Source organism: Lampetra planeri, chromosome 54 (assembly GCF_965212315.1).
Source record: "Lampetra planeri chromosome 54, kcLamPlan1.2.h2, whole genome shotgun sequence".
NCBI classification, from domain to species: Eukaryota; Metazoa; Chordata; class Hyperoartia; order Petromyzontiformes; family Petromyzontidae; genus Lampetra; species Lampetra planeri.
The window spans coordinates 8,447,337-8,472,217 of NC_136160.1; the positions used below are offsets into that span (position 1 = coordinate 8,447,337).

The 24,881-nt window shown below is 50.9% G+C and overlaps 1 protein-coding gene across 1 annotated transcript in view; it reads right to left on the reverse strand.

Moving 5' to 3' along the window:
• Positions 1-24,881, reverse strand: part of LOC144735237 (sodium-dependent neutral amino acid transporter B(0)AT3-like) — a 47,070-nt gene that overhangs the window by 12,976 nt on the left and 9,213 nt on the right. Inside the window, exons 3-11 of the mRNA XM_078617726.1 lie at positions 24,235-24,372; positions 21,584-21,765; positions 21,294-21,404; positions 14,644-14,756; positions 8,205-8,333; positions 7,707-7,863; positions 6,484-6,552; positions 6,189-6,324; positions 5,403-5,562 (exon numbers count right to left, since the gene is read on the reverse strand). Of these exons, the coding sequence (XP_078473852.1) occupies positions 5,403-5,562; positions 6,189-6,324; positions 6,484-6,552; positions 7,707-7,863; positions 8,205-8,333; positions 14,644-14,756; positions 21,294-21,404; positions 21,584-21,765; positions 24,235-24,372 (1,195 nt within the window). The remainder of the gene's footprint in view (positions 1-5,402; positions 5,563-6,188; positions 6,325-6,483; positions 6,553-7,706; positions 7,864-8,204; positions 8,334-14,643; positions 14,757-21,293; positions 21,405-21,583; positions 21,766-24,234; positions 24,373-24,881) is intronic.

Here is a 24,881-nt window from a genome sequence, read left to right on the forward strand (position 1 = left end):
ATCGCAACAGGTACTAATTCAAGGCTGAGCCGACCGAGGGACACCCACGACCCGTTCATAGATTCACCACCGATGTTGGCCCTCAATGGGACTGGAACTCGGGTAGCCGGGTTCTTAGCGCAGACAAACACACACACACACACACACAAGACAAAGGTCCCCTGTGTAGCCTTAACCATACTTTTGGTGGAATACTTTAGCCGCACCTAGAAAGGTCGACACAGTACAAGACGGGGTGGGTGGCCAGTGCCTGTTCCCAAAAGTATGTTAAGGCGATAAGGGGAATCTTTACCTTTATCTTGTCTAAAGTTACTCAAACATTGGAAAGTGCTTCTGGTATCACACCGGCTAGCTGCCTTTGTCGCACTAGTGGTGATATTTACACACCGCACCGAGAACACACTGGTCTGCAATTTCTTAGATGTGATCTGCTTCCGAGGTTAAATGTGCTGTTTATTATGGATTTTGACGTGCTGAATTAAAATATGACAATTAAAACAACTGTTTGGCTACTGTTCCCAAGATATTTAAGATTTTACATTTTATATTGTGTAGATAGTAGAGTTTCTCATAAATTGTAAACCGAGGTCTTTTCATGTGTTTATGGTTGCTTAATATGATAACATGTCACCTGTCCTGTTAATGTAACACTTTAAAAGTCAGCAAAAGGGTTATATAAATAGAATGTATTATGAAACAAAAGGCAAAAAACTATTATGTATATATAAAAGGATATTATTTAGTCCTTATTCAGTGTCTACTCGGCGCTTCTTGGCTTGTCTCTTGTATTCATTAAATGGAGCATCTCTTGTCACTGTCCAGCAATAGTCTGCAAGCATTGATGGGCTCCATTTGCCCTGATAGCGTTTCTCCATCGTTGCAATGTCCTGCTGAAATCGCTCGCCATGCTCTTCGCTCACTGCTCCGCAGTTCAGTGGAAAAAATCTGGATGAGAGTGCAAACAATGTATCTTTAGTGACATGTTGCATCCAAGGCTTTTGTATGCCTTGAGGAGGTTTTCCACCAACTCCCTGTAGTTGTCTGCCTTGTTGTTTCCGAGAAAATGTGTTGCCACTAACTGGAAGGCTTTCCATTTCTTGCCACGCAGTGCGCTGTCAACTGCCTCATCTCGAAGAAGTTCACGAATCTGAGGACCAACAAAGACGCCTTCCTTTGTCTTCGCTTTATCTGAGCTTCACTTCACCTTGAAATTTTTCCACGGAGGTACTTGAAAGCTGCTTTTGTTTTGTCCATGGCTTCGACAAAGTTCTTCATCAGGCCCAACTTGATGTGTAAGGGTGGTAACAACATCTTCCTTGATTCAACAAGTGGTGGATGCTGAACACTTTTCCTCCCAGGTTCCAATGACTGTCAGAGTGGCCAATCTATCTTAATGTAGTGGGAATCTCTCGCACGACTATCCCATTCGCCGAGAAAGCAGCAATACTTTGTGTATCCAGTCTGCAGATCAAGCAAGAGAGCAACAACCTTTAAATCATGATAATAGGGTTTCCCCTTTCTGGCAATAAAACAGGTGTTAAGATGTTAAAACACCAAACTGAAACCTTTGCAAGGAATCACGTCTGCATTAACCACATATACTTGTGGTGAAGATGCAAAAAAACCATGCTCTGACAGTATGTACATTGTCTTTGAAACTGATTGGTCCACACCAGTGACAGCTTTCTTTAGAGCCTCGTCTTCAGAGCCTAGTCTCAAAACGTGTCAAATCGCCACAAAGCTGCCACTGATGTTGGTCATTGTTTATGCACCTCAAAACATTTTCATGTTATCATAGGTTTCCTTCATATGGACTACATGCCCAAGTGGAATTGATGGAAAAACATTGCCATTATGCAGCCAAACAGCTTTAAGACTCATCTTCGATGAATCAATGAACAGTCTCCACTCATCTGGATCATGAACAATGTTGAGGGCTACCATCACACCATCGATGCTGTTGCAGGCTACAAGATCACCTTAGATGAAGAATGGGACAATATCCTTTTGACGGTCACGGAACATGGAAACCCTAACATCATCTGCCAGGAGATCCCACTGCTGCAGTCTGGAGCCCAACAGTTCTGCCTTACTCTTGGGTAGTTCCAAATCCCTGACAAGGTCTTTCAGTTTACCTTGTGTTATGAGGTGTGGTTCAGAGGAGGATGATGGGAGAAAATCTGTGTCATGTGACCTTGATGGTTCAGGACCAGAAGTTTCATCCTCTTCCTCATCTGACTCAACCAGCATTGAACCACTTCTTGGACCACATCAATTCCAGACACCCATCCATCAGATTCACCATGGAAGTGGAGAAAGATGGTACCATTCTTGGATATTCTGAAGAAGACCACACAACACTACTGCACTGCAGAGGGGCCAACTTATGTTTGCTTTGCAGCTGGTCATTGGAAACGGGATTGCCCCCTGCAGAATGGACGTGCAGCAGAGGGACCAGGCAATCGAAGGCCTTCACATCAGCTGCCATTAAACTAGATCACTCACACTCAAAGAGGGTCCGTGTGGGTGTTCATAATTCCCTCGAACAGGTTGAGGTCGACTTACAACAATTGCATGCTGAGGTCCAAGGATCATTGTCGAAGGACCACACACTAGTAATCCAGGAATCTCAGAGAGTGAATGTCTTCAGCGAGCTTTTCTACATTCCGGTCAATGTCGGGGGACGAGTACAGCTAAAGGGCATGCTGGATTCGGGATCGATGGCATGCACCATCAGTGAATAGGCAGAGCGACTGTTGATGAAGGCAGGCTTGAATCTTGTGAAACACCCAGCAGATCGCATGGTTCTTGTGGGTTGTGGCGGAATTCGGACACAACCGAAGTGTGTCTATGACCAACAACTAAGCACGGGCGGAGTAAGCATGGTCGTGCCAACCTTGGTGGTTCCGGGTCAAACCAACGATATCATAGTGGGCTCGAATGTCATCAAGCAGCTACTGAAGGCTATGAGAAAAAAAAAAAATCTTACCTGTGGTGGACCCTGTGTCTGGTGAAGAAATGACCGAGGAGTTTGTTTCTGCGAGTGGATCAGAATCCCGTGATGGGTAAAGTAGCTCCGAACCAGAGCGTCGCGAATTGTCACTGAGAGGATCAGAGGGCTCAAGAGCTTCATTAGAGAATGAAGAGGCTTTTGAGCGCACAATGTCGTGGGTGCTACACGGTGCTGGAGATGGGACTACTCAGGATTCTCGGGATCAGATCGGCTATTCTGTTCATGGGAGCAGTGATTTGTGTTTGATCCAAGGTTCTGTGGATTAAAGAGATGTGAGTGCGCAAGAAACTGAGGCGTTGGGAGCTCGAGTTGCTCCAGATGATTCTTAACAAAATGAGATCAGTCGTGGCTCATCACACACTTTTGATAGAGACTTGGGTACTGGTGGTAATTTAGCTCGAGCGACACAAATTGTGGGGACTAATGGGAATGATAATGAATTGGGGTGTCCTTATAGAACAAGGGCTGGAAGGGAAGTGCGGCCAATAACCCGACTAATTGAAACTATGCTACATAGACCCATTCTGGGTAACATGGGCTTATGGCGTAGGTCGAAACCAATGCTTAATATGGGCAGCCATTGTGAGATTTGTTGAGCATTTCATTAAGTTTTTGTTAATTTATTAATTTGTTCTTCCCTTATTGCCTGTCCAGAGGGGTAGGTTATTTTTGGGAACCAAAACGTGTCGGGAGGCTCAGGCAGAAGAGTGACCAAGTCCAGTGGGGTGCATAAGGCACCACATTCAACTAAGGGGACACCTGGGACGGCTCATCCTCGATGTTCTCCTTACTTTTAAAGCGAGTATCTACTAAGCTGTGATAAGGAGACCAAGTCCTAGAGGTATACTTGGGTCCAGATGCTGGGTCATCTCGTCTCGGTGTTGTACTGGAGAAGTCTAGTGGCCTCTGTCGTGAGAGATGCTGATAGGTTCTATATATTTTTTTGGAAAACAGGAGTGCAATAATTAGTGTGGTTCAGGTGGGGTGAATGTAGCCGGTATGGGCTTAAATGTAAATTAACCACAAGTATAATTGTGAATGAAAGTAATAATGACCGTAGATCTGGCCCATCGGGTCACGTGAGTGCACAGTAGGCCACGCCCACCAGTAGAGTAATCAATTCAGGGTACAGGGCACCTATTCAGATTTGGGTGGACGCTGTACAGTACAGGGGTTGAGCAGTGAGATGGTGTGAATTGGGGTTGATTGCTGTGCATCTGGTCATAATGACAGATGCACGAATGCTCCTCAGAAGAACACTTTGAAATAAAGGGTTGCAGTCACACAATCCTCTGGTGTCCCTTGGTGGTGAACTCATCCAATTCTCAGAAGGAGGGCAGAACACAACGCTTAGTATCCATTCATCGCCTTCGAACTCATCATCTACTATTATTGTTGTTGTTTTTTGTACTTATTAACACTAGACTCGTTATGATTGCATTATCCATAACTTCTAGGAATAACATGATGTAATTCATATCATGTATGATGCAATACCAGGTTCAGATTACATCATTCATTGTTTTGCTCAAAAAGCAAGGACTGTCCAAACCCAGTCATAGATGTATTCATAGATCCAGTAAAATATGTATTTTAGTCATTTCTGGTTTAAATTGAGATCCATTCCCTTTATAACTCACTTATCCTCCATAATGCCCAAGTCAAGGGTCGTATATACTGGCCGAGTAGCATATCTTGAAAACTGGAGCCAATAAACAATTTGAAGCATCATTTTCATTCTCAGTGACCCATAATTTGTAAAGTTGGACTACATTTATTTCTTAAGCATGTTGGCTGTAGACCAGTGTAATTTGAGGATGGGTTATGATATTCGTCACTAGTGTTGGCCGTGAACAGGAATCGAACACAGGTCGCCGGGTTCGTAATGCAATCCACTCACCGCTGTGCGACCGCTCAACATACAACAACACACCCCACGTAACCCATCCAATCACCCATCTATTTACCCACCCACCAACTCACCACACTGCACTTCTCTCTCTGCTTTTTCCCTCGCTCCGCTCCACTCTGGAATCCCCATTCCCATCATCACCACCACCATCGTCCCTTCTACCCTCACGCTCACAACAAGAACCTCTCTCAATTCGAGACATGACTTCTCTATTCTCGTTACAACGTTGTTAGTGCTGTTTTTTGCTGGCCGCTTGGTGTTTAAGGGCCGTCGGGCGCTGTGCTGAGTGACTGTGTGTTTTAGTCAAGACATGAGGTGACCACACGGATGGGAATCAGTGGGCACCATCAGTGGACAGCACCAGTGGATCCTACCTGTGGCCACCAGTTTGCGAGGATGGGCATGGGTGGCGATGTGGCCCCCGGTTGTAGCGGCAATCTTGATGATTGGGGGGGGAGGGGGGGAGGGGGGCGCTACCTGTCATAGCCATAGAGGTAGATGACGGCGATGACCTCGAAGAAGGCGATGATGAGCAGTGGCACCGAGCCGGCATAGTTGTCAAAGACGGTGAGCCAGTAGTTCCCTGAGCTCAGCGTGAACACCAGGCCAAGCAGCATGCACGCCAGGCACAGCACGCCTGCACCGCCGCCGCCACCACCACACCCGCCACCAATCATCGTCATCATCGTCATCATCATCGTCACTCCAATCGATTACCAATGGAAGCTTCGCCGAGTCCCACGACCCTTGTTCAGGAGGGTCCTGCCATGTGTTTGCAGTGCCAGGGGAGTCGATGGCCGTGCTCTGTGGAATCCTGCTCGGATTTGGATTCGTGATGGCGGCACACAATGGCCTCCTCTTGGGTGAGTGGTCGAGTGAGTGGATGGGTGAGTCAATGGGTGAATGGGTGAGTGGGTGGGTCAGTGAGTGGATGAGTGAGTGTGTGCGTGGGTACGTGACTGAGTGGGTGAATGGGTGGGTGAATGAGTGTGTGAGTGGATGAGTAATTGGATGAGTGGGTGTAGTGAGTCGGTGAAAAGGAGAGCGAGTGGGTGGATAAATGGATCAATGGGTGGGTGGATGGATGAGTGGGTGGATGGGTGAGAGGCTAGATGGGTGAGTTTGTAATTTACCACAAAGCAAAGCACTTGAACGGCTCAAACACGTTAATATCAATCTCTCACGGTCGCTCTTCATTGGCAGCACAAAATCATCAGCACTACCATCGTCCCCATCATCGCCGTGCGGAAGCGAGCGAGGTACCTGTGACGGCCTCCTTGGGCATGGACTTGGGGATGACTCCGAGGTCGGTGAGCGGGTTGATAATCCCCTCAATGTTGCCGAACATGGTGGAGAGGCCCAGCATGAAGAGCATGATGAAGAAGAGCACCGACCACACCTGCGGCCACGCGACGCATCGCGCCCGTGGTCAGAGGCTCACGATGGCCGAGCCGGGGGCGCCGGGTCCACACCCGAGGGGCGTGCGAGTGGGGACCGCGAGTGAGTGACCCCTGCGAGTGAGTGACTCTGTGAGTGAGTGACCTCTGGGCGTGTTCACCTGGGAGCCGGGCATGTTAACGATGGCTTCTGTGAAGATGATGAAGGCCAGGCCGGTCCCAGACGCAGCCTGGCAGGGGGGAGGAGGGGGAAGGGATTACTACACCTAACGAGCGGACAACTCACATCCTTCCCAAGTCTCCTCCCTCCACACAACAAATACAATTGCGCGTTTTACACATCCCATCAGCCCCACACACGGCCTTCTGCTGTCTGCGAGCGCATTTCATCGGCAGCATTGGTTCAAAAACGCAGGCGAAACTCCGCCCCAGTTTCGAGCTGCTAAGGAGACGCTGCATCAGTCAGCCTTGCTGGAACCTAACGCCGCAGGTTCGTTGCGTGCAGATGTAGTCGGCAAGGAACCTCGGTCCACACTACGGAGTGATCGTCACCAGCTGTGCGTGGGGCGTGGCCTCCACGAGGGTGCGAGAGCTCAACTCCGTGTTCCCACAGAGACACCATCAGGACGTTCGGTCCATCAGCCGATTGGCTTTCACGGCCTCTTCGACCTTGACCCAGGAGGTTCCAGAATTTACGAGCCGCCGTTGAAGCCCCCTCCCCATCGTCCCCAAGACCCGCGAACTCGCCCCCCCCCTCGCCCCTCCCCAGCAGTCCCTCTCCCCAGTCCCGTGCATTGTTGAGCAAGTCCTGGAGGACAACGCCTCAATTATAATGAATCAACCCAGGAATATTTCCTCCTCCAACACCCTGAGCAGGGCCGCCACGGTGGTGAGTTGGTCGCTACCTCGCCTGCTATACAGGAGGTCGTGGGTTCCATCCCAACCCTGACACCTGCTGCTGTATTTTTGGAGTTTGCGTGTCTATCTTCTCGTGGTCGAGTGGATTTTTCTCCAGGTCCTCCGAGTTTTCCCTCCACATTGAGAATCGACATGCATTTAGGATATTTGGCTGCTATAGCTTTCCAAATGATGATGATGATAATAAGCCACTTTGTTGAGCTCTCATTCGAGGACAGGTCGGTTCTGAAAATAGCTACATAGCTGAGTAGGGCCTTACCTGGTCAAATACAAAATAATTTGTGGTTTTAGTCTCGTTGAGAAGCCCACTCACTCCCCCGTGGTGTCACAACTTTGTGAAAGACTCCTGAAGGTGCCTGCCTCCTCAACTTCCATACAGGAGTTACCCTCCAGCCACCCCACCCACTCATTACCCCCTCCCCCCACTGAGAGCTTCCCCTCCACTACCCCGCCCGCCCCCCCCCACCTGGTTGAGAAAGTCCTGGAGGTCGCAGTAGCGCAGGGCGAGCATGTCCACGCGGCCCGGCCACGTGGAATTGAGTGCGGCGAGGTCGGCTTCGTAGGAGGCCCGCGTGATGTTGCCCTCGGGCAGGTCGAACTCGTTCACGAGGGACAGGATGTTCCTGGGGGGTCGGGGGCAGCGGGGGTGGTGGGGGCACACCAACCACCCACGATCATAATCTTGATTTATCTGATGAACCATGAAGCTTTATTTCACCCATGTCCAGCAGGGGCACGGGGTCAGAAGGTTACAACACCCAGCTGCCACTCTACCCTAGCACCCTTCCCTGCCCACCCCTACCCCCTCCCCTCCGTTCCCCAAACCCCCCCCCTGTACCTCCACTCACCCCCACCACCCGTCCCCCACCCCGCCCCCCACCCACCCACCCACCCCCGCCCCCCACCCACCCACCCCCACCCCCCACCCACTCCCGCCCCCCACCCACCCCCGCCCCCCACCCACCCGTCGAGGCAGCCGTTAAAGGCCATTGTGGCCTTGAAGCCCAGGATGCTGAAGATGGGGATGGAGGCGAAGAGCGAGGTCGCGCTGTTGATGCAAGCGATGGTCACCGCGTCCACCTCGCAGTCGTTCCTGCAGCCAAAGACAAAGACCCCCCGTGCAGCCTCATCACCCACTGTTGGGGAAAGTGCTGTTAGCCAGCACACAACGGAATGGGTTGGCCGGCACCACGCCCGGCCGTCTTTGTCTCCCCAGCGCTGATGTTTACACACCGCACCAGGTGCTCATTTGAAGCCGAGTAGACCTAGGGGAGGCCTAGGACAGGTTCAGATATTCATCACTGGTGTTGGCATTGAGCGGGAATCAAACTGGGGTCGCCGAGTTTGTACCCACGATCGCCAAAAACGCAACCCCAGTCATCGGCAAGTCCACTCAGCTCCACGTCCTCCTGTACTGCCATCACTCCATCTCATCCTTAGCCCGCGCCCGTGTAGCCCCCTCCATGCTGCCAAACAGAAGCTGTGTTTGTGTGCTGGAGTGTTGTGTGTGTGTTGGAGGGTTGTGTGTGTGTGTGTTGGAGGGTTGTGTGTGTGTGTGTTGGAGTGTTGTGTGTGTGTGTGTGTGTGTTGGAGTGTTGTGTGTGTGTGTGTGTTGGAGGGTTGTGTGTGTGTGTGTTGGAGGGTTGTGTGTGTGTTGGAGGATTGTGTGTGTGTGTTGCAGGATTGTGTGTGTGTGTGTTGGAGGATTGTGTGTATGTTAGAGGGTTGTGTGTGTGTGTTGGAGGATTGTGTGTGTGTGTGTTGGAGGATTGTGTGTATGTTGGAGGGTTGTGTGTGTGTTTTGGAGGGTTGTGTGTGTGTGTGTTGGAGGGTTGTGTGTGTGTGTGTGTGTTGGAGGGTTGTGTGTGTGTGTGTTGGAGGATTGTGTGTGTGTGTTGCAGGATTGTGTGTGTGTGTGTTGGAGGATTGTGTGTATGTTGGAGGGTTGTGTGTGTGTGTTGGAGGATTGTGTGTGTGTGTGTTGGAGGATTGTGTGTATGTTGGAGGGTTGTGTGTGTGTTTTGGAGGGTTGTGTGTGTGTGTGTTGGAGGGTTGTGTGTGTGTGTGTTGGAGGGTTGTGTGTTTGTGTGTTGGAGGATTGTATGTGTGTGTGTATTGGTGGGTTGTGTGTATGTTGGAGGGTTATGTGTGTGTGTGTGTTGGAGGGTTGTGTGTGTGTGTTGGAGGGTTGTGTGTGTGTGTTGGAGGGTTGTGTGTGTGTGTGTGTTGGAGAGTTGTGTGTGTGTGTGTTGGAGGATTGTGTGTGTGTTGGAGGATTGTGTGTGTGTTGGAGGGTTGTGTGTGTGTTGGAGGGTTGTGTGTGTGTGTGTTGGAGGGTTGTGTGTGTGTGTGTGTTGGAGAGTTGTGTGTGTGTTGGAGGGTTGTGTGTGTGTATGTTGGAGGATTGTGTGTGTATGTGTGTTGAAGGGTTGTGTGTGTGTGTTGGAGGATTGTGTGTGTGTGTTGGAGGATTGTGTGTATGTTGGAGGGTTGTGTGTGTCTGTGTTGGAGGGTTGCGTGTGTGTGTGTTGGAGGATTGTGCGTGTGTGTTGGAGCGTTGTGTGTGTGTGTGTGTTGGAGGGTTGTGTGTGTTGGAGGATTGTGTGTGTGTTGGAGGGTTGTGTGTGTGTGTGTGTGTTGGAGGGTTGTGTGTGTGTGTGTGTTGGAGGATTGTGTGTGTGTGTGTTGGAGGATTGTGTGTATGTTGGAGGGTTGTGTGTGTGTTGGAGGATTGTGTGTGTGTGTGTGTTGGAAGATTGTGTGTGTGTTGGAGGGTTGTGTGTGTGTGTTGGAGGGTTGTGTGTGTGTGTTGGAGGATTGTGTGTGTGTGTGTTGGAGGATTGTGTGTGTGTTGGAGGGTTGTGTGTGTGTGTGTGTATGTGTTGGAGGATTGTGTGTGTTGGAGGGTTCTGTGTGTGTGTGTTGGAGGGTTGTGTGTGTGTGTTGGAGGGTTGTGGGTGTGTGTGTGTTGGAGGGTTGTGTGTGTTGGAGGGTTGTGTGTGTGTTGGAGGGTTGTGTGTGTGTGTTGGAGGGTTGTGTATGTGTGTTGCAGGGTTGTGTGTGTGTTGGAGGATTGTGTGTGTTGGAGGGTTGTGTGTGTATGTGTGTGTGTGTGTGTTGGAGGGTTGTGTGTGTGTGTGTTGGAGGGTTGTGTGTGTGTGTTGGAGGGTTGTGTGTGTGTTGGAGGATTGTATGTGTGTGTGTGTTGGTGGGTTGTGTGTGTGTTGGTCGGTTGTGTGTATGTTGGAGGGTTGTGTGTGTGTGTTGGAGGGTTGTGTGTGTGTGTTGGAGGGTTGTGTGTGTGTGTGTTGGAGAGTTGTGTGTGTGTGTGTTGGAGGATTGTGTGTGTGTTGGAGGGTTGTGTGTGTGTTGGAGGGTTGTGTGTGTGTGTGTGTGTTGGAGGGTTGTGTGTGTGTGTGTTGGAGGGTTGTGTGTGTGTTGGAGGGTTGTGTGTGTGTTGGAGGGTTGAGTGTGTGTGTGTGTGTGTTGGAGGATTGTGTGTGTGTTGGAGGGTTGTGTGTGTGTGTGTTGGAGGGTTGTGTGTGTGTGTGTGTGTTTGTTGGAGGATTGTGTGTGTGTTGGAGGGTTGTGTGTGTGTGTTGGCGGGTTGTGTGTGTGTGTGTGTTGGAGGATTGTGTGTATGTTGGAGGGTTGTGTGTGTGTTGGAGGATTGTGTGTGTGTGTGTTGGAGGATTGTGTGTGTGTTGGAGGGTTGTGTGTGTGTGTTGGAGGGTTGTGTGTGTGTGTGTTGGAGGATTGTGTGTGTGTGTGTTGGAGGATTGTGTGTGTGTTGGAGGGTTGTGTGTGTGTGTGTGTTGGAGGATTGTGTGTGTTGGAGGGTTGTGTGTGTGTGTGTTGGAGGGTTGTGTGTGTGTGTGTGTTGGAGGGTTGTGTGTGTGTGTGTTGGAGAGTTGTGTGTGTGTTGGAGGGTTGTGTGTGTGTATGTTGGAGGATTGTGTGTGTATGTGTGTTGAAGGGTTGTGTGTGTGTGTTGGAGGATTGTGTGTGTGTGTTGGAGGATTGTGTGTATGTTGGAGGGTTGTGTGTGTCTGTGTTGGAGGGTTGCGTGTGTGTGTGTTGGAGGATTGTGCGTGTGTGTTGGAGCGTTGTGTGTGTGTGTGTGTTGGAGGGTTGTGTGTGTTGGAGGATTGTGTGTGTGTTGGAGGGTTGTGTGTGTGTGTGTGTGTTGGAGGGTTGTGTGTGTGTGTGTGTTGGAGGATTGTGTGTGTGTGTGTGTTGGAGGATTGTGTGTATGTTGGAGGGTTGTGTGTGTGTTGGAGGATTGTGTGTGTGTGTGTGTTGGAAGATTGTGTGTGTGTTGGAGGGTTGTGTGTGTGTGTTGGAGGGTTGTGTGTGTGTGTTGGAGGATTGTGTGTGTGTGTGTTGGAGGATTGTGTGTGTGTTGGAGGGTTGTGTGTGTGTGTGTGTATGTGTTGGAGGATTGTGTGTGTTGGAGGGTTCTGTGTGTGTGTGTTGGAGGGTTGTGTGTGTGTGTTGGAGGGTTGTGGGTGTGTGTGTGTTGGAGGGTTGTGTGTGTTGGAGGGTTGTGTGTGTGTTGGAGGGTTGTGTGTGTGTGTTGGAGGGTTGTGTATGTGTGTTGCAGGGTTGTGTGTGTGTTGGAGGATTGTGTGTGTTGGAGGGTTGTGTGTGTATGTGTGTGTGTGTGTGTTGGAGGGTTGTGTGTGTGTGTGTTGGAGGGTTGTGTGTGTGTGTTGGAGGGTTGTGTGTGTGTTGGAGGATTGTGTGTGTGTTGGAGGGTTGTGTGTGTGTGTTGGAGGAGTGTGTGTGTGTGTGTGTTGGAGGATTGTGTGTGTGTTGGAGGGTTGTGTGTGTGTGTGTTGGAGGGTTGTGTGTGTGTGTGTATTGGAGGATTATGTGTGTGTGTGTTGGAGGATTGTGTGCATGTTGGAGGGTTGTGTGTGTGTGTTGGAGGGTTGTGTGTGTGTGTGTTGGAGGGTTGTGTGTGTGTGTGTTGGAGGGTTGTGTGTGTGTTGGAGGATTGTATGTGTGTGTGTGTTGGTGGGTTGTGTGTGTGTTGGTCGGTTGTGTGTATGTTGGAGGGTTGTGTGTGTGTGTTGGAGGGTTGTGTGTGTGTGTTGGAGGGTTGTGTGTGTGTGTGTTGGAGAGTTGTGTGTGTGTGTGTTGGAGGATTGTGTGTGTGTTGGAGGGTTGTGTGTGTGTTGGAGGGTTGTGTGTGTGTGTGTGTTGGAGGGTTGTGTGTGTGTGTGTTGGAGGGTTGTGTGTGTGTTGGAGGGTTGTGTGTGTGTTGGAGGGTTGAGTGTGTGTGTGTGTGTGTTGGAGGATTGTGTGTGTGTTGGAGGGTTGTGTGTGTGTGTGTTGGAGGGTTGTGTGTGTGTGTGTGTGTTTGTTGGAGGATTGTGTGTGTGTTGGAGGGTTGTGTGTGTGTGTTGGAGGGTTGTGTGTGTGTGTGTGTTGGAGGATTGTGTGTATGTTGGAGGGTTGTGTGTGTGTTGGAGGATTGTGTGTGTGTGTGTTGGAGGATTGTGTGTGTGTTGGAGGGTTGTGTGTGTGTGTTGGAGGGTTGTGTGTGTGTGTGTTGGAGGATTGTGTGTGTGTGTGTTGGAGGATTGTGTGTGTGTTGGAGGGTTGTGTGTGTGTGTGTGTTGGAGGATTGTGTGTGTTGGAGGGTTGTGTGTGTGTGTGTTGGAGGGTTGTGTGTGTGTGTGTGTGTTGGAGGGTTGTGTGTGTGTGTTGGTGGATTGTGTGTGTTGGAGGGTTGTGTGTGTGTGTGTGTTGGAGGGTTGTGTGTGTGTGTGTTGGAGGGTTGTGTGTGTGTGTGTTGGAGGGTTGTGTGTGTGTTGGAGGATTGTGTGTGTTGGAGGGTTGTGTGTGTATGTGTGTGTGTGTTGGAGGGTTGTGTGTGTGTGTGTTGGAGGGTTGTGTGTGTGTGTGTTGGAGGGTTGTGTGTGTGTTGGAGGATTGTGTGTGTGTTGGAGGGTTGTGTGTGTGTGTGTTGGAGGATTGTGTGTGTGTGTTGGAGGATTGTGTGTGTGTTGGAGGGTTGTGTGTGTGTGTTGGAGGATTGTGTGTGTGTGTGTTGGAGGATTGTGTGTGTGTTGGAGGGTTGTGTGTGTGTGTTGGAGGATTGTGTGTGTTGGAGGGTTCTGTGTGTGTGTGTTGGAGGGTTGTGTGTGTGTGTGTGTTGGAAGGTTGTGGGTGTGTGTGTGTTGGAGGGTTGTGTGTGTTGGAGGGTTGTGTGTGTGTTGGAGGGTTGTGTGTGTGTGTTGGAGGGTTGTGTATGTGTGTTGCAGGGTTGTGTGTGTGTTGGAGGATTGTGTGTGTTGGAGGGTTGTGTGTGTATGTGTGTGTGTGTGTTGGAGGGTTGTGTGTGTGTGTGTGTTGGAGGGTTGTGTGTGTGTGTTGGAGGGTTGTGTGTGTGTGTGTTGGAGAGTTGTGTGTGTGTGTGTTGGAGGATTGTGTGTGTGTTGGAGGGTTGTGTGTGTGTTGGAGGGTTGTGTGTGTGTGTGTGTGTTGGAGGGTTGTGTGTGTGTGTGTTGGAGGGTTGTGTGTGTGTTGGAGGGTTGTGTGTGTGTATGTTGGAGGATTGTGCGTGTGTGTTGGAGGGTTGTGTGTGTGTGTGTTGGAGGGTTGAGTGTGTGTGTGTGTGTTGGAGGATTGTGTGTGTGTTGGAGGGTTGTGTGTGTGTGTGTTGGAGGGTTGTGTGTGTGTGTGTGTTGGAGGATTGTGTGTGTGTTGGAGGGTTGTGTGTGTGTGTTGGAGGGTTGTGTGTGTGTGTGTGTTGGAGGATTGTGTGTGTGTGTGTGTTGGAGGATTGTGTGTATGTTGGAGGGTTGTGTGTGTGTTGGAGGATTGTGTGTGTGTGTGTGTTGGAGGATTGTGTGTGTGTTGGAGGGTTGTGTGTGTGTGTTGGATGGTTGTGTGTGTGTTGGAGGGTTGTGTGTGTGTTGGAGGGTTGTGTGTGTGTGTTGGAGGGTTGTGTGTGTGTGTGTTGGAGGGTTGTGTGTGTGTGTGTTGGAGGATTGTGTGTGTTGGAGGGTTGTGTGTGTGTGTTGGAGGGTTGTGTGTGTGTGTGTTGGAGGGTTGTGTGTGTGTGTGTGTGTTGGAGGGTTGTGTGTGTGTGTTGGAGGGTTGTGTGTGTGTTGGAGGGTTGTGTGTGTGTGTTGGAGGGTTGTGTGTGTGTGTTGGAGGGTTGTGTGTGTGTGTGTTGGAGGATTGTGTGTGTTAGAGGGTTGTGTGTGTGTGTTGGAGGGTTGTGTGTGTGTGTGTTGGAGGGTTGTGTGTGTGTGTGTGTGTTGGAGGGTTGTGTGTGTGTGTTGGAGAATTGTGTGTGTTGGAGGATTGTGTGTGTATTGGAGGCTTGTGTGTGTGTGTGTTGGAGGGTTGTGTGTGTGTGTTGTAGGGTTGTGTGTGTTTGTCCACACCGGATGGGGTTGTAGCTGGAGAAGGCGATGAGACCGCCGAACGCCAGCGAGAGCGAGTAGAAGATCTGGGTGGAGGCGTCCAGCCAAACCTTGGGGTTCTTGAGGACCTCGAGCTGGGGTGGGGGCAGGGCGGTGGAGGCTGTGGTGAGGGTCTGCTGTGGTGAGGGTCTGCTGTGGTGAGGGTCTGCTGTGGTGAGGGTCTGCTGTGGTGAGGGTCTGCTGTGGTGAGGGTCTGCTGTGGTGAGGGTCTGCTGTGGTGAGTGTCTGCTGTGGTGAGGGTCTGCTGTGGTGAGGGTATGCTGTGGTGAGGGTTTGCTGTGGTGAGCGTCTGCTGTGGTGAGCGTCTGCTGTGGTGAGGGTCTGCTGTGGTGAGGGTCTGCTGTGGTGAGGGTCTGCTGTGGTGAGGGTCTGCTGTGGTGAGGGTCTGCTGTGGTGAGCGTCTGCTGTGGTGAGGGTCTGCTGTGGTGAGGGTTTGCTGTGGTGAGTGTCTGCTGTGGTGAGTGTCTGCTGTGGTGAGGGTCTGCTGTGGTGAGGGTCTGCTGTGGTGAGGGTCTGCTGTGGTGAGTGTCTGCTGTGGTGAGGGTCTGCTCTGGTGAGGGTCTGCTGTGGTGAGTGTCTGCTGTGGTGAGGGTATGCTGTGGTGAGGGTCTGCTGTGGTGAGTGTCTGCTGTGGTGAGGGTCTGCTGTGGTGAGGGTCTGCTGTGGTGAGTGTTTGCTGTGGTGAGGGTCTGCTCTGGTGAGGGTCTGCTGTGGTGAGTGTCTGCTGTGGTGAGGGTCTGCTGTGGTGAGTGTCTGCTGTGGTGAGTGTCTGCTGTGGTGAGTGTCTGCTGTGGTGAGGGTCTGCTGTGGTGAGGGTCTGCTGTGGTGAGGGTCTGCTGTGGTGAGTGTCTGCTGTGGTGAGGGTCTGCTGTGGTGAGGGTCTGCTGTGGTGACTGGTGGAGAGAGCAGTGCTTCTCAACCTTTGTTGGCAACTGTGTTACCCCCCCTTATTCTTAGGTTTTTTCGGTAAAGTCACGTAGGTAAAAATTTTAAATTAAAATTAATAAACCTTACAATAATAATATTCAAGGCCTACCTTGGCTCCTCCCACCCTCAACCAGTATATATACAAGGACTGTTTTCTTGGAATTTCTATTACTTGATGCAGCTATCGTGCTGTTATGGTTCCACCTGAAGACGGAAGCTTGTGTTGCCTCCGAAACGTCGTGATTTCTATTTTATTTTTATTTTACTTTTATTAATTTTAATTTTTTACCTACGTGACTTTACCGAAAAAACCTAAGAATATGAATCCTTGCAGTCACGAAAGCTTCAAATCTGGAAGTTACCCCCCTTGTTGAATTTAGTTTCAATTGAGTTACACCCCCACCCCTTGCCTGATCCCACGTGGTTCTGACAAATAAATGTTATGAATTAGTAACTGCAAACGAATAAAACAAAATTCAACGGATGCTCTGCACGCGCGACGGACCGTTTAGGGGCTTGCTGGTTCTGCTGGTAGCCCACATTGTTAACGATCGATACATTTAGAAAGGTCTTTTATCTCGTTTTAGGTTACCATGTGGATTTACATTTTATCGCAATTATTTTATATTGGCAGATTCACACATGATTAATCACCAATGACTCTCACGTATGGTATAATTTCACACGTTTTTAAATCACCTCACGTGCCCACGGGGACATTGCCGCGTACCCCTAGGGGCCCGCCGCGCACCCCAGGTTGAGAGCCGCTGGCATCGTGGCTTACGTGATGCACTACGAACCTGGCGACCTGAGTTCTATTCTCACTCACAGCCACCAACACCAGTGACGAATAGATGAAATGGTCCTGGGCCTCTCCTAGGTCGACTCAACCTCAAACGAGTACCCGGTGTGGCGTGTAAACATCGCTACTGGAGAGACAAAGGCGGCCAGGCGTGATGCTGAACCACCCACCCCCACGTATACAGTTCTGGCCTTTATAGGTGCTCGCGAACAGCACTTTCCCTAACAGTGTTAAAGGTTATACGGGGGATCTTTGACTTTGTTTTGAGTCACCGGTGAGTCTCACGTCCCTGTGAAGAGATTGAGTCATGAGAAGGTGGTGGTGAGTAGAAGCGGTGTCAGGAGGTTGAGGCGTGAGGAGGTGGTGGTGAGTAGAAGCAGTGTCAGGAGGTTGAGGGGTGAGGAGGAGGTGGTGAGTAGAAGCAGTGTCAGGAGGTTGAGGAGTGAGGAGGTGGTGGTGAGTAGAAGCAGTGTCAGGAGGTTGAGGCGTGAGGAGGTGGTGGTGAGTAGAAGCGGTGTCAGGAGGTTGAGGAGTGACGAGGTGGTGGTGAGCAGAAGCAGTGTCAGGAGGTTGAGACGTGAGGAGGTGGTGGTGAGTAGAAGCAATGTCAGGAGGTTGAGGAGTGACGAGGTGGTGGTGAGCAGAAGCAGTGTCAGGAGGTTGAGACGTGAGGAGGTGGTGGTGAGTAGAAGCAGTGTCAGGAGGTTGAGACGTGAGGAGCTGGTGGTGATTAGAAGCAGTGTCAGGAGGTTGAGACGTGAGGAGGTGGTGGTGAGTAGAAGCAGTGTCAGGAGGTTGAGACGTGAGGAGGTGGTGGTGAGTAGAAGCAGTGTCAGGAGGTTGAGACGTGAGGAGGTGGTGGTGATTAGAAGCAGTGTCAGGAGGTTGAGACGTGAGGAGGTGGTGGTGAGTAGAAGCAGTGTCAGGAGGTTGAGACGTGAGGAGGTGGTGGTGATTAGAAGCAGTGTCAGGAGGTTGAGGAGTGACGAGGTGGTGGTGAGTAGAAGCAGTGTCAGGAGGTTGAGACGTGAGGAGGTGGTGGTGAGTAGAAGCAGTGTCAGGAGGTTGAGACGTGAGGAGGTGGTGGTGAGTAGAAGCAGTGTCAGGAGGTTGAGGCGTCAGGAGGTGGTGGTGAGTAGAAGCAGTGTCAGGAGGTTGAGACGTGAGGAGGTGGTGGTGATTAGAAGCAGTGTCAGGAGGTTGAGGCGTGAGGAGGTGGTGGTGATTAGAAGCAGTGTCAGGAGGTTGAGGCGTGAGGAGGTGGTGGTGTGTAGAAGCAGTGTCAGGAGGTTGAGACGTGAGGAGGTGGTGGTGATTAGAAGCAGTGTCAGGAGGTTGAGGCGTGAGGAGGTGGTGGTGAGTAGAAGCAGTGTCAGGAGGTTGAGGCGTGAGGAGGTGGTGGTGATTAGAAGCAGTGTCAGGAGGTTGAGGCGTGAGGAGGTGGTGGTGAGTAGAAGCAGTGTCAGGAGGTTGAGGCGAGAGGAGGTGGTGGTGAGTAGAAGCAGTGTCAGGAGGTTGAGGCGTGAGGAGGTGGTGGTGATTAGAAGCAGTGTCAGGAGGTTGAGTCGTGAGGAGGTGGTGGTGAGTAGAAGCAGTGTCAGGAGGTTGAGACGTGAGGAGGTGGTGGTGATTAGAGGCAGTGTCAGGAGGTTGAGGCGAGAGGAGGTGGTGGTGAGTAGAAGCAGTGTCAGGAGGTTGAGACGTGAGGAGGTGGTGGTGATTAGAAGCAGTGTCAGGTGGTTGAGGCGTGAGGAGGTGGTGGTGAGTAGAAGCAGTGTCAGGAGGTTGAGGAGTGAGGAGGTGGTGGTGAGTAGAAGCAGTGTCAGGAGGTTGAGGAGTGAGGAGGTGGTGGTGAGTAGAAGCGGTGTCAGGAGGTTGAGGCGTGAGGAGGTGGTGGTGAGTAGAAGCAGTGTCAGGAGGTTGAGGAGTGAGGAGGTGGTGGTGATTAGAAGCAGTGTCAGGAGGTTGAGAAGTGAGGAGGTGGTGGTGAGTGGAAGCAGTGTCAGGAGGTTGAGACGTGAGGAGGTGGTGGTGAGTAGAAGCAGTGTCAGGAGGTTGAGACGTGAGGAGGTGGTGGTGAGTAGAAGCAGTGTCAGGAGGTTGAGTCGTGAGGAGGTGTTGGTGAGTAGAAGCAGTGTCAGGAGGTTGAGGCGTGAGGAGGTGGTGGTGAGTAGAAGCAGTGTCAGGAGGTTGAGTCGTGAGGAGGTGGTGGTGAGTAGAAGCAGTGTCAGGAGGTTGAGGAGTGAGGAGGTGGGGGTGAGTAGAAGCAGTGTCAGGAGGTTGAGTCGTGAGGAGGTGGTGGTGAGTAGAAGCAGTGTCAGGAGGTTGAGGAGTGAGGAGGTGGTGGTGAGTAAAAGCAGTTTCAGGAGGTTGAGGCGTGAGGAGGTGGTGGTGAGTAGAAGCGGTGTCAGGAGGTTGAGGCGTGAGGAGGTGGTGGTGAGTAGAAGCAGTGTCAGGAGGTTGAGGAGTGAGGAGGTGGTGGTGAGTAGAAGCAGTTTCAGGAGGTTGAGGCGTGAGGAGGTGGTGGTGAGTAGAAGCAGTGTCAGGAGGTTGAGGAGTGAGGAGGTGTTGGTGAGTAGAAGCAGTGTCAGGAGGTTGAGTCGTGAGGAGGTGGTGGTGAGTAGAAGCAGTGTCAGGAGGTTGAGGAGTGAGGAGGTGGTGGTGATTAGAAGCAGTGTCAGGAGGTTGAGTCGTGAGGAGGTGGTGGTGAGTAGAAGCAGTGTCAGGAGGTTGAGGAGTGAGGAGGTGGTGGTGAGTAGAAGCAGTGTCAGGAGGTTGAGGCGTGAGGAGGTGGTGGTGAGTAGAAGCAGTGTCAGGAGGTTGAGTCGTGAGGAGGTGGTGGTGAGTAGAAGCAGTGTCAGGAGGTTGAGGAGTGAGGAGGTGGTGGTGAGTAGAAGCAGTTTCAGGAGGTTGAGGCGTGAGGAGGTGGTGGTGAGTAGAAGCAGTGTCAGGAGGTTGAGGAGTGAGGAGGTGGTGGTGAGTAGAAGCAGTTTCAGGAGGTTGAGTCGTGAGGAGGTGGTGGTGAGTAGAAGCAGTGTCAGGAGGTTGAGGAGTGAGGAGGTGGTGGTGAGTAGAAGCGGTGTCAGGAGGTTGAGGCGTGAGGAGGTGGTGGTGAGTAGAAGCAGTGTCAGGAGGTTGAGGCGTGAGGAGGTGGTGGTGAGTAGAAGCGGTGTCAGGAGGTTGAGGAGTGAGGAGGTTGTGGTGAGTAGAAGCAGTGTCAGGTGGTTGAGGCGTGAGGAGGTGGTGGTGAGTAGAAGCGGTGTCAGGAGGTTGAGGAGTGACGAGGTGGTGGTGAGTAGAAGCGGTGTCAGGAGGTTGAGTCATGAGGAGGTGGTGGTGAATAGAAGCAGTGTCAGGAGGTTGAGGAGTGAGGAGGTGGTGGTGAGTAGAAGCAGTGTCAGGAGGTTGAGTCGTGAGGAGGTGGTGGTGAGTAGAAGCAGTGTCAGGAGGTTGAGGAGTGAGGAGGTGGTGGTGAGTAGAAGCAGTTTCAGGAGGTTGAGGCGTGAGGAGGTGGTGGTGAGTAGAAGCGGTGTCAGGAGGTTGAGGCATGAGGAGGTGGTGGTGAGTAGAAGCAGTGCCAGGAGGTTGAGGCGTGAGGAGGTGGTGGTGAGTAGAAGCAGTTTCAGGAGGTTGAGGCGTGAGGAGGTGGTGGTGAGTAGAAGCAGTGTCAGGAGGTTGAGGCGTGAGGAGGTGGTGGTGAGTAGAAGCAGTGTCAGGAGGTTGAGGAGTGAGGAGGTGGTGGTGAGTAGAAGCAGTGTCAGGAGGTTGAGTCGTGAGGAGGTGGTGGTGAGTAGAAGCAGTGTCAGGAGGTTGAGGAGTGAGGAGGTGGTGGTGAGTAGAAGCAGTTTCAGGAGGTTGAGGCGTGAGGAGGTGGTGGTGAGTAGAAGCGGTGTCAGGAGGTTGAGGCGTGAGGAGGTGGTGGTGAGTAGAAGCAGTGTCAGGAGGTTGAGGCGTGAGGAGGTGGTGGTGAGTAGAAGCGGTGTCAGGAGGTTGAGGAGTGAGGAGGTGGTGGTGAGTAGAAGCAGTGTCAGGAGGTTGAGGCGTGAGGAGGTGGTGGTGAGTAGAAGCAGTGTCAGGAGGTTGAGGAGTGAGGAGGTGGTGGTGAGTAGAAGCAGTTTCAGGAGGTTGAGGCGTGAGGAGGTGGTGGTGAGTAGAAGCAGTGTCAGGAGGTTGAGGCGTGAGGAGGTGGTGGTGAGTAGAAGCAGTGTCAGGAGGTTGAGGAGTGACGAGGTGGTGGTGAGTAGAAGCGGTGTCAGGAGGTTGAGGAGTGAGGAGGTGGTGGTGATTAGAAGCGGTGTCAGGAGGTTGAGGAGTGAGGAGGTGGTGGTGAGTAGAAGCAGTGTCAGGAGGTTGAGGCGTGAGGAGGTGGTGGTGAGTAGAAGCAGTGTCAGGAGGTTGAGGAGTGAGGAGGTGGTGGTGAGTAGAAGCAGTGTCAGGAGGTTGAGGCGTGAGGAGGTGGTGGTGAGTAGAAGCGTTGTCAGGAGGTTGAGGAGTGAGGAGGTGGTGGTGAGTAGAAGCAGTGTCAGGAGGTTGAGGCGTGAGGAGGTGGTGGTGAGTAGAAGCAGTGTCAGGAGGTTGAGGCGTGAGTAGGTGGTGGTGAGTAGAAGCAGTGTCAGGAGGTTGAGGAGTGACGAGGTGGTGGTGAGTAGAAGCGGTGTCAGGAGGTTGAGGAGTGAGGAGGTGGTGGTGATTTGAAGCGGTGTCAGGAGGTTGAGGAGTGAGGAGGTGGTGGTGAGTAGAAGCAGTGTCAGGAGGTTGAGGAGTTTGTGAGTAGGTGAGGTTGTGAAGAGGTGAGTAGGTCAGGTGGTGGTGAAGAGGTAGTGGCAGGTAGTGAGGAGTTGATGAGGTGAGATGATGGTGAGGATGAGGTGAGGAGTCTCACGTCAGGAGTGAAGAGGTAAACGAGTCCGTCGGTTGCCCCCTCGAGCGTGAGTCCACGCACCAGGAAGATGAAGATGACGAGGTAGGGGAAGGTAGCGGTGACGTAGACGGCCTGGCACATCATCAACATCGTCATCATCACCAGGAAATCATCAAAATCGTCATCGTCATCATCGACATCGTCATTATCACAGACATCATCATCACGAGCATCATCTTTATCAACATCGTCACCATCAAAAACATCATCATCGACATCGTCATCATCACCTCCCCCCCCTCCCCCCGCACCTTGCCCGAGGTCTCGATGCCCCGGATGGTGCACACGTAGACGATGGACCAGGCGGCCACGTGGCACAGCACCACCCACCACTGGGGCACGCCGCTCTCCTCCACGCTGGGGCTGATGTTGAGCGTCTCGCGGTACCAGAAGTAGTCCACGGGGGAGCTGTCGGCGCACTCACTCACATACCCTGTGCCACACAACAACAACAACCACACACTCAACAACAACAACCACACACTCAACAACAACAACCACACAACATACAACCACACTCAACAACCACACAACATACAACAACAAGCACAACAACCACACAACATACAACAAGTATAACAACCACACAACATACAACAACCACACACTCAACAACCACACGTACAACAACCGCAACAACCACACATACAGCAACCACACACTAAATAATCACACAGACAACAACAATCACACACTCAACAACCACACATACAACAACAAGCACAACAACTACATACAGCAACCACACACTCAACAACCACACACTCAACAACCACACACACACAACAACTGCCATTTTCCACTAAGTGGCGACGTCACGACAACGCTTGTGCCAGGCTAAGTGCACTTTAAGGCCACGTGAAGTGTCGAAGACCCGCTAGCAGTAGGTCACAAGACAGACTCAGGGTTGACTGACTGAGATTAGTGGCCAATGCACCACCTGTGCTCCCCACTGTGCCAACTTGCTGCGTTTTATCGGCCCGGTGCTCCGCTCGTCGTTGTGAGCGTCGCTCCTTTGCCATCCGTTGTTGCTGTAGGGTAACTGCTTCAAACTTCCCAGCAGCATCTTCTTGGTTCTTTCGGTAAAGTCACGTAGAAGGGAAATAATAAAATAATACAAATAAAACATAATAAAATAAAATTCTCACGACGTTTCGGCCACAACACAAGCAGCCGTCCTCAGGTGAAGACAGAGCTGTCTGAAAGACAGCGCTCCAATGAACACTGCTAAGCTTGGCAGCGTATTTTAAGCTGGGTGGGAGGAGAAGAGCGCCTTGACAAAGGAGTTTTCATATCAACAGAAGAATTTAGCATTGAATAAGCTGGGTTAATGTGAGAGAATTGGCAGGATGTTAAAGTCAGAAATTAGCATGTAACTGGGAGATTAGCATGATGTTAATGTGAGGAATTAGCATGTAACTGGTCACGGAAGTGGCTATGTTAAAGTCAGAGTTTACATATCAACAGCGGCATTTAGTATATTGACGCTAAAGAACTGCAACCACCCACTATCATACAATAAACCGATGTGAAAGAACTAAATATAAACTACATCAATATAATCAATGTACTCAATATATTATCCAATAAGCTGAGCTATTCACATTAAGTAGCTGGGTATACAATACACTATATAATGACTATCATATAGTGAACCGATAAAAAACTAAAATGTAAACTGCATCAATATCGTCAATATACTCAATATATAAACTCCAATAAGCTGAGCTACTAAAAATAAGTCATTACACATTACATTTTATCGAAATTTTCCCAGCAGCAACTACTGGTATCGGTCATTGGCAAGTCCACTCAGCTCCACATCCTCTTATACCGCATCAATCCATCTCTTCTCCAGCCCATGCGTGCCTATTTAGCCCCCTCTATGCTGCCAAACAGAAGCTGCTTGGACATGCGGTGGCTGGGCATACGGGCTACATGACCCAACCAAGGCAGCCTCGCCGACCGAAGGAGCTCACCGATGTCTCTCAATCTCCCAACGGCACGCGCTCCAGTGACTCATTCCACGTCACTACACTTATGTAATATGAGAATATATCCGGCTCACTGACGTATCACACCTTGTCATGGTGATTGGCTCTGCCGGTCCTGGTTTACAGCCAATGGGGGGAAGCCTGGGGGCATGGCCCTGACGTGATGGAAGGGTGACAGCAATGGAGATTGGTTCTGCTGGCTTTGGCCTCAGCCAATGGGGAGATGAGTCAGGGGCGTGGTCCCGGGAGCTGACGAGGGAGCCTGGAAGATTCGACGCAGGCTAACGAGGATTGGCTGAAGCGTACCACGTGACCCGGGGATTAAATAGGGGTAGAGAGGAACGACACGTGGTCAGAACGGGAACCAATGGAGGAAGGAGCCACGCGAGAGCGGGGCTCCGAGTTGCCACGTGGCAGTGCGTCTCTCTCGGTCTATCTGTCCCTTCACGTTGTCTATCAGCAGCGTGACGTAGATGTAACCCAAAGTGAATAAAAGACGGATTCCAGAAGTCATCTAAAAGAGTCTTATTACACTTATAAAGACTGGTAAGGCCTGGTAAGGCATGCAAGGATGGTGGGTGGCCAGCACCACGCCCGGCCGCCTTTGTGTCCACAGTGCCGATGTTTACACACGGCACCGGGTCCTCATTTAAGGTTGAGTCAACCTAGGGGAAGCCCAGGACCGGTTGACACAATCACCACTGGTGTTGGCCGGGTTCAGAGCGCAGCTAATCACTGCGCCACCACTCTCGCTGTTGATGTTATAATAATGTTGGCGATAATGATGAAAATGATGATGTCAATGATTATGTTCATGTCGATGATGTTGAGAATGATGATGTCGTTCATGTTGATAATGACGATGTCGATGATGTTGATGATGCCAATGATGTCGATGATGTGGTTACCGGTTTGGTTCTGGTTGAGGGGGCAGTGTTTCCAGGGGAGCGGCTCCTGGAACGAGTTGAAGAAGTACCACATCACCCAGGCGAGGATGGTGTTGTAGTAGAGACCGACCAGAAACGACACCAGCATGGACGCCACCCCTAGCGCACGGCACACACAGCACATCGGGCACACAGCACATAGGGAACACAGCACACAGTACGCGTACTTTTCTTGGTTTTACTTTCTCGGTTTAACTTTCTCGGTTTTACTTTCTCGGTTTACTTTCTTGGTTTACTTTCTTGGTTTAACTTTCTTGGTTTAACTTTCTTGGTTTAACTTTCTTGGTTTACTTTCTTGGTTTTACTTTCTTGGTTTTACTTTCTTGGTTTAACTTTCTTGGTTTTACTTTCTTGGTTTAACTTTCTTGGTTTACTTTCTTGGTTTAACTTTCTTGGTTTTACTTTCTTGGTTAACTTTCTTGGTTTAACTTTCTTGGTTTAACTTTCTTGGTTTAACTTTCTTGGTTTAACTTTCTTGGTTTAACTTTCTTGGTTTTACTTTCTTGGTTTTACTTTCTTGGTTTAACTTTCTTGGTTTACTTTCTTGGTTTAACTTTCTTGGTTTACTTTCTTGGTTTAACTTTCTTGGTATAACTTTCTTGGTTTAA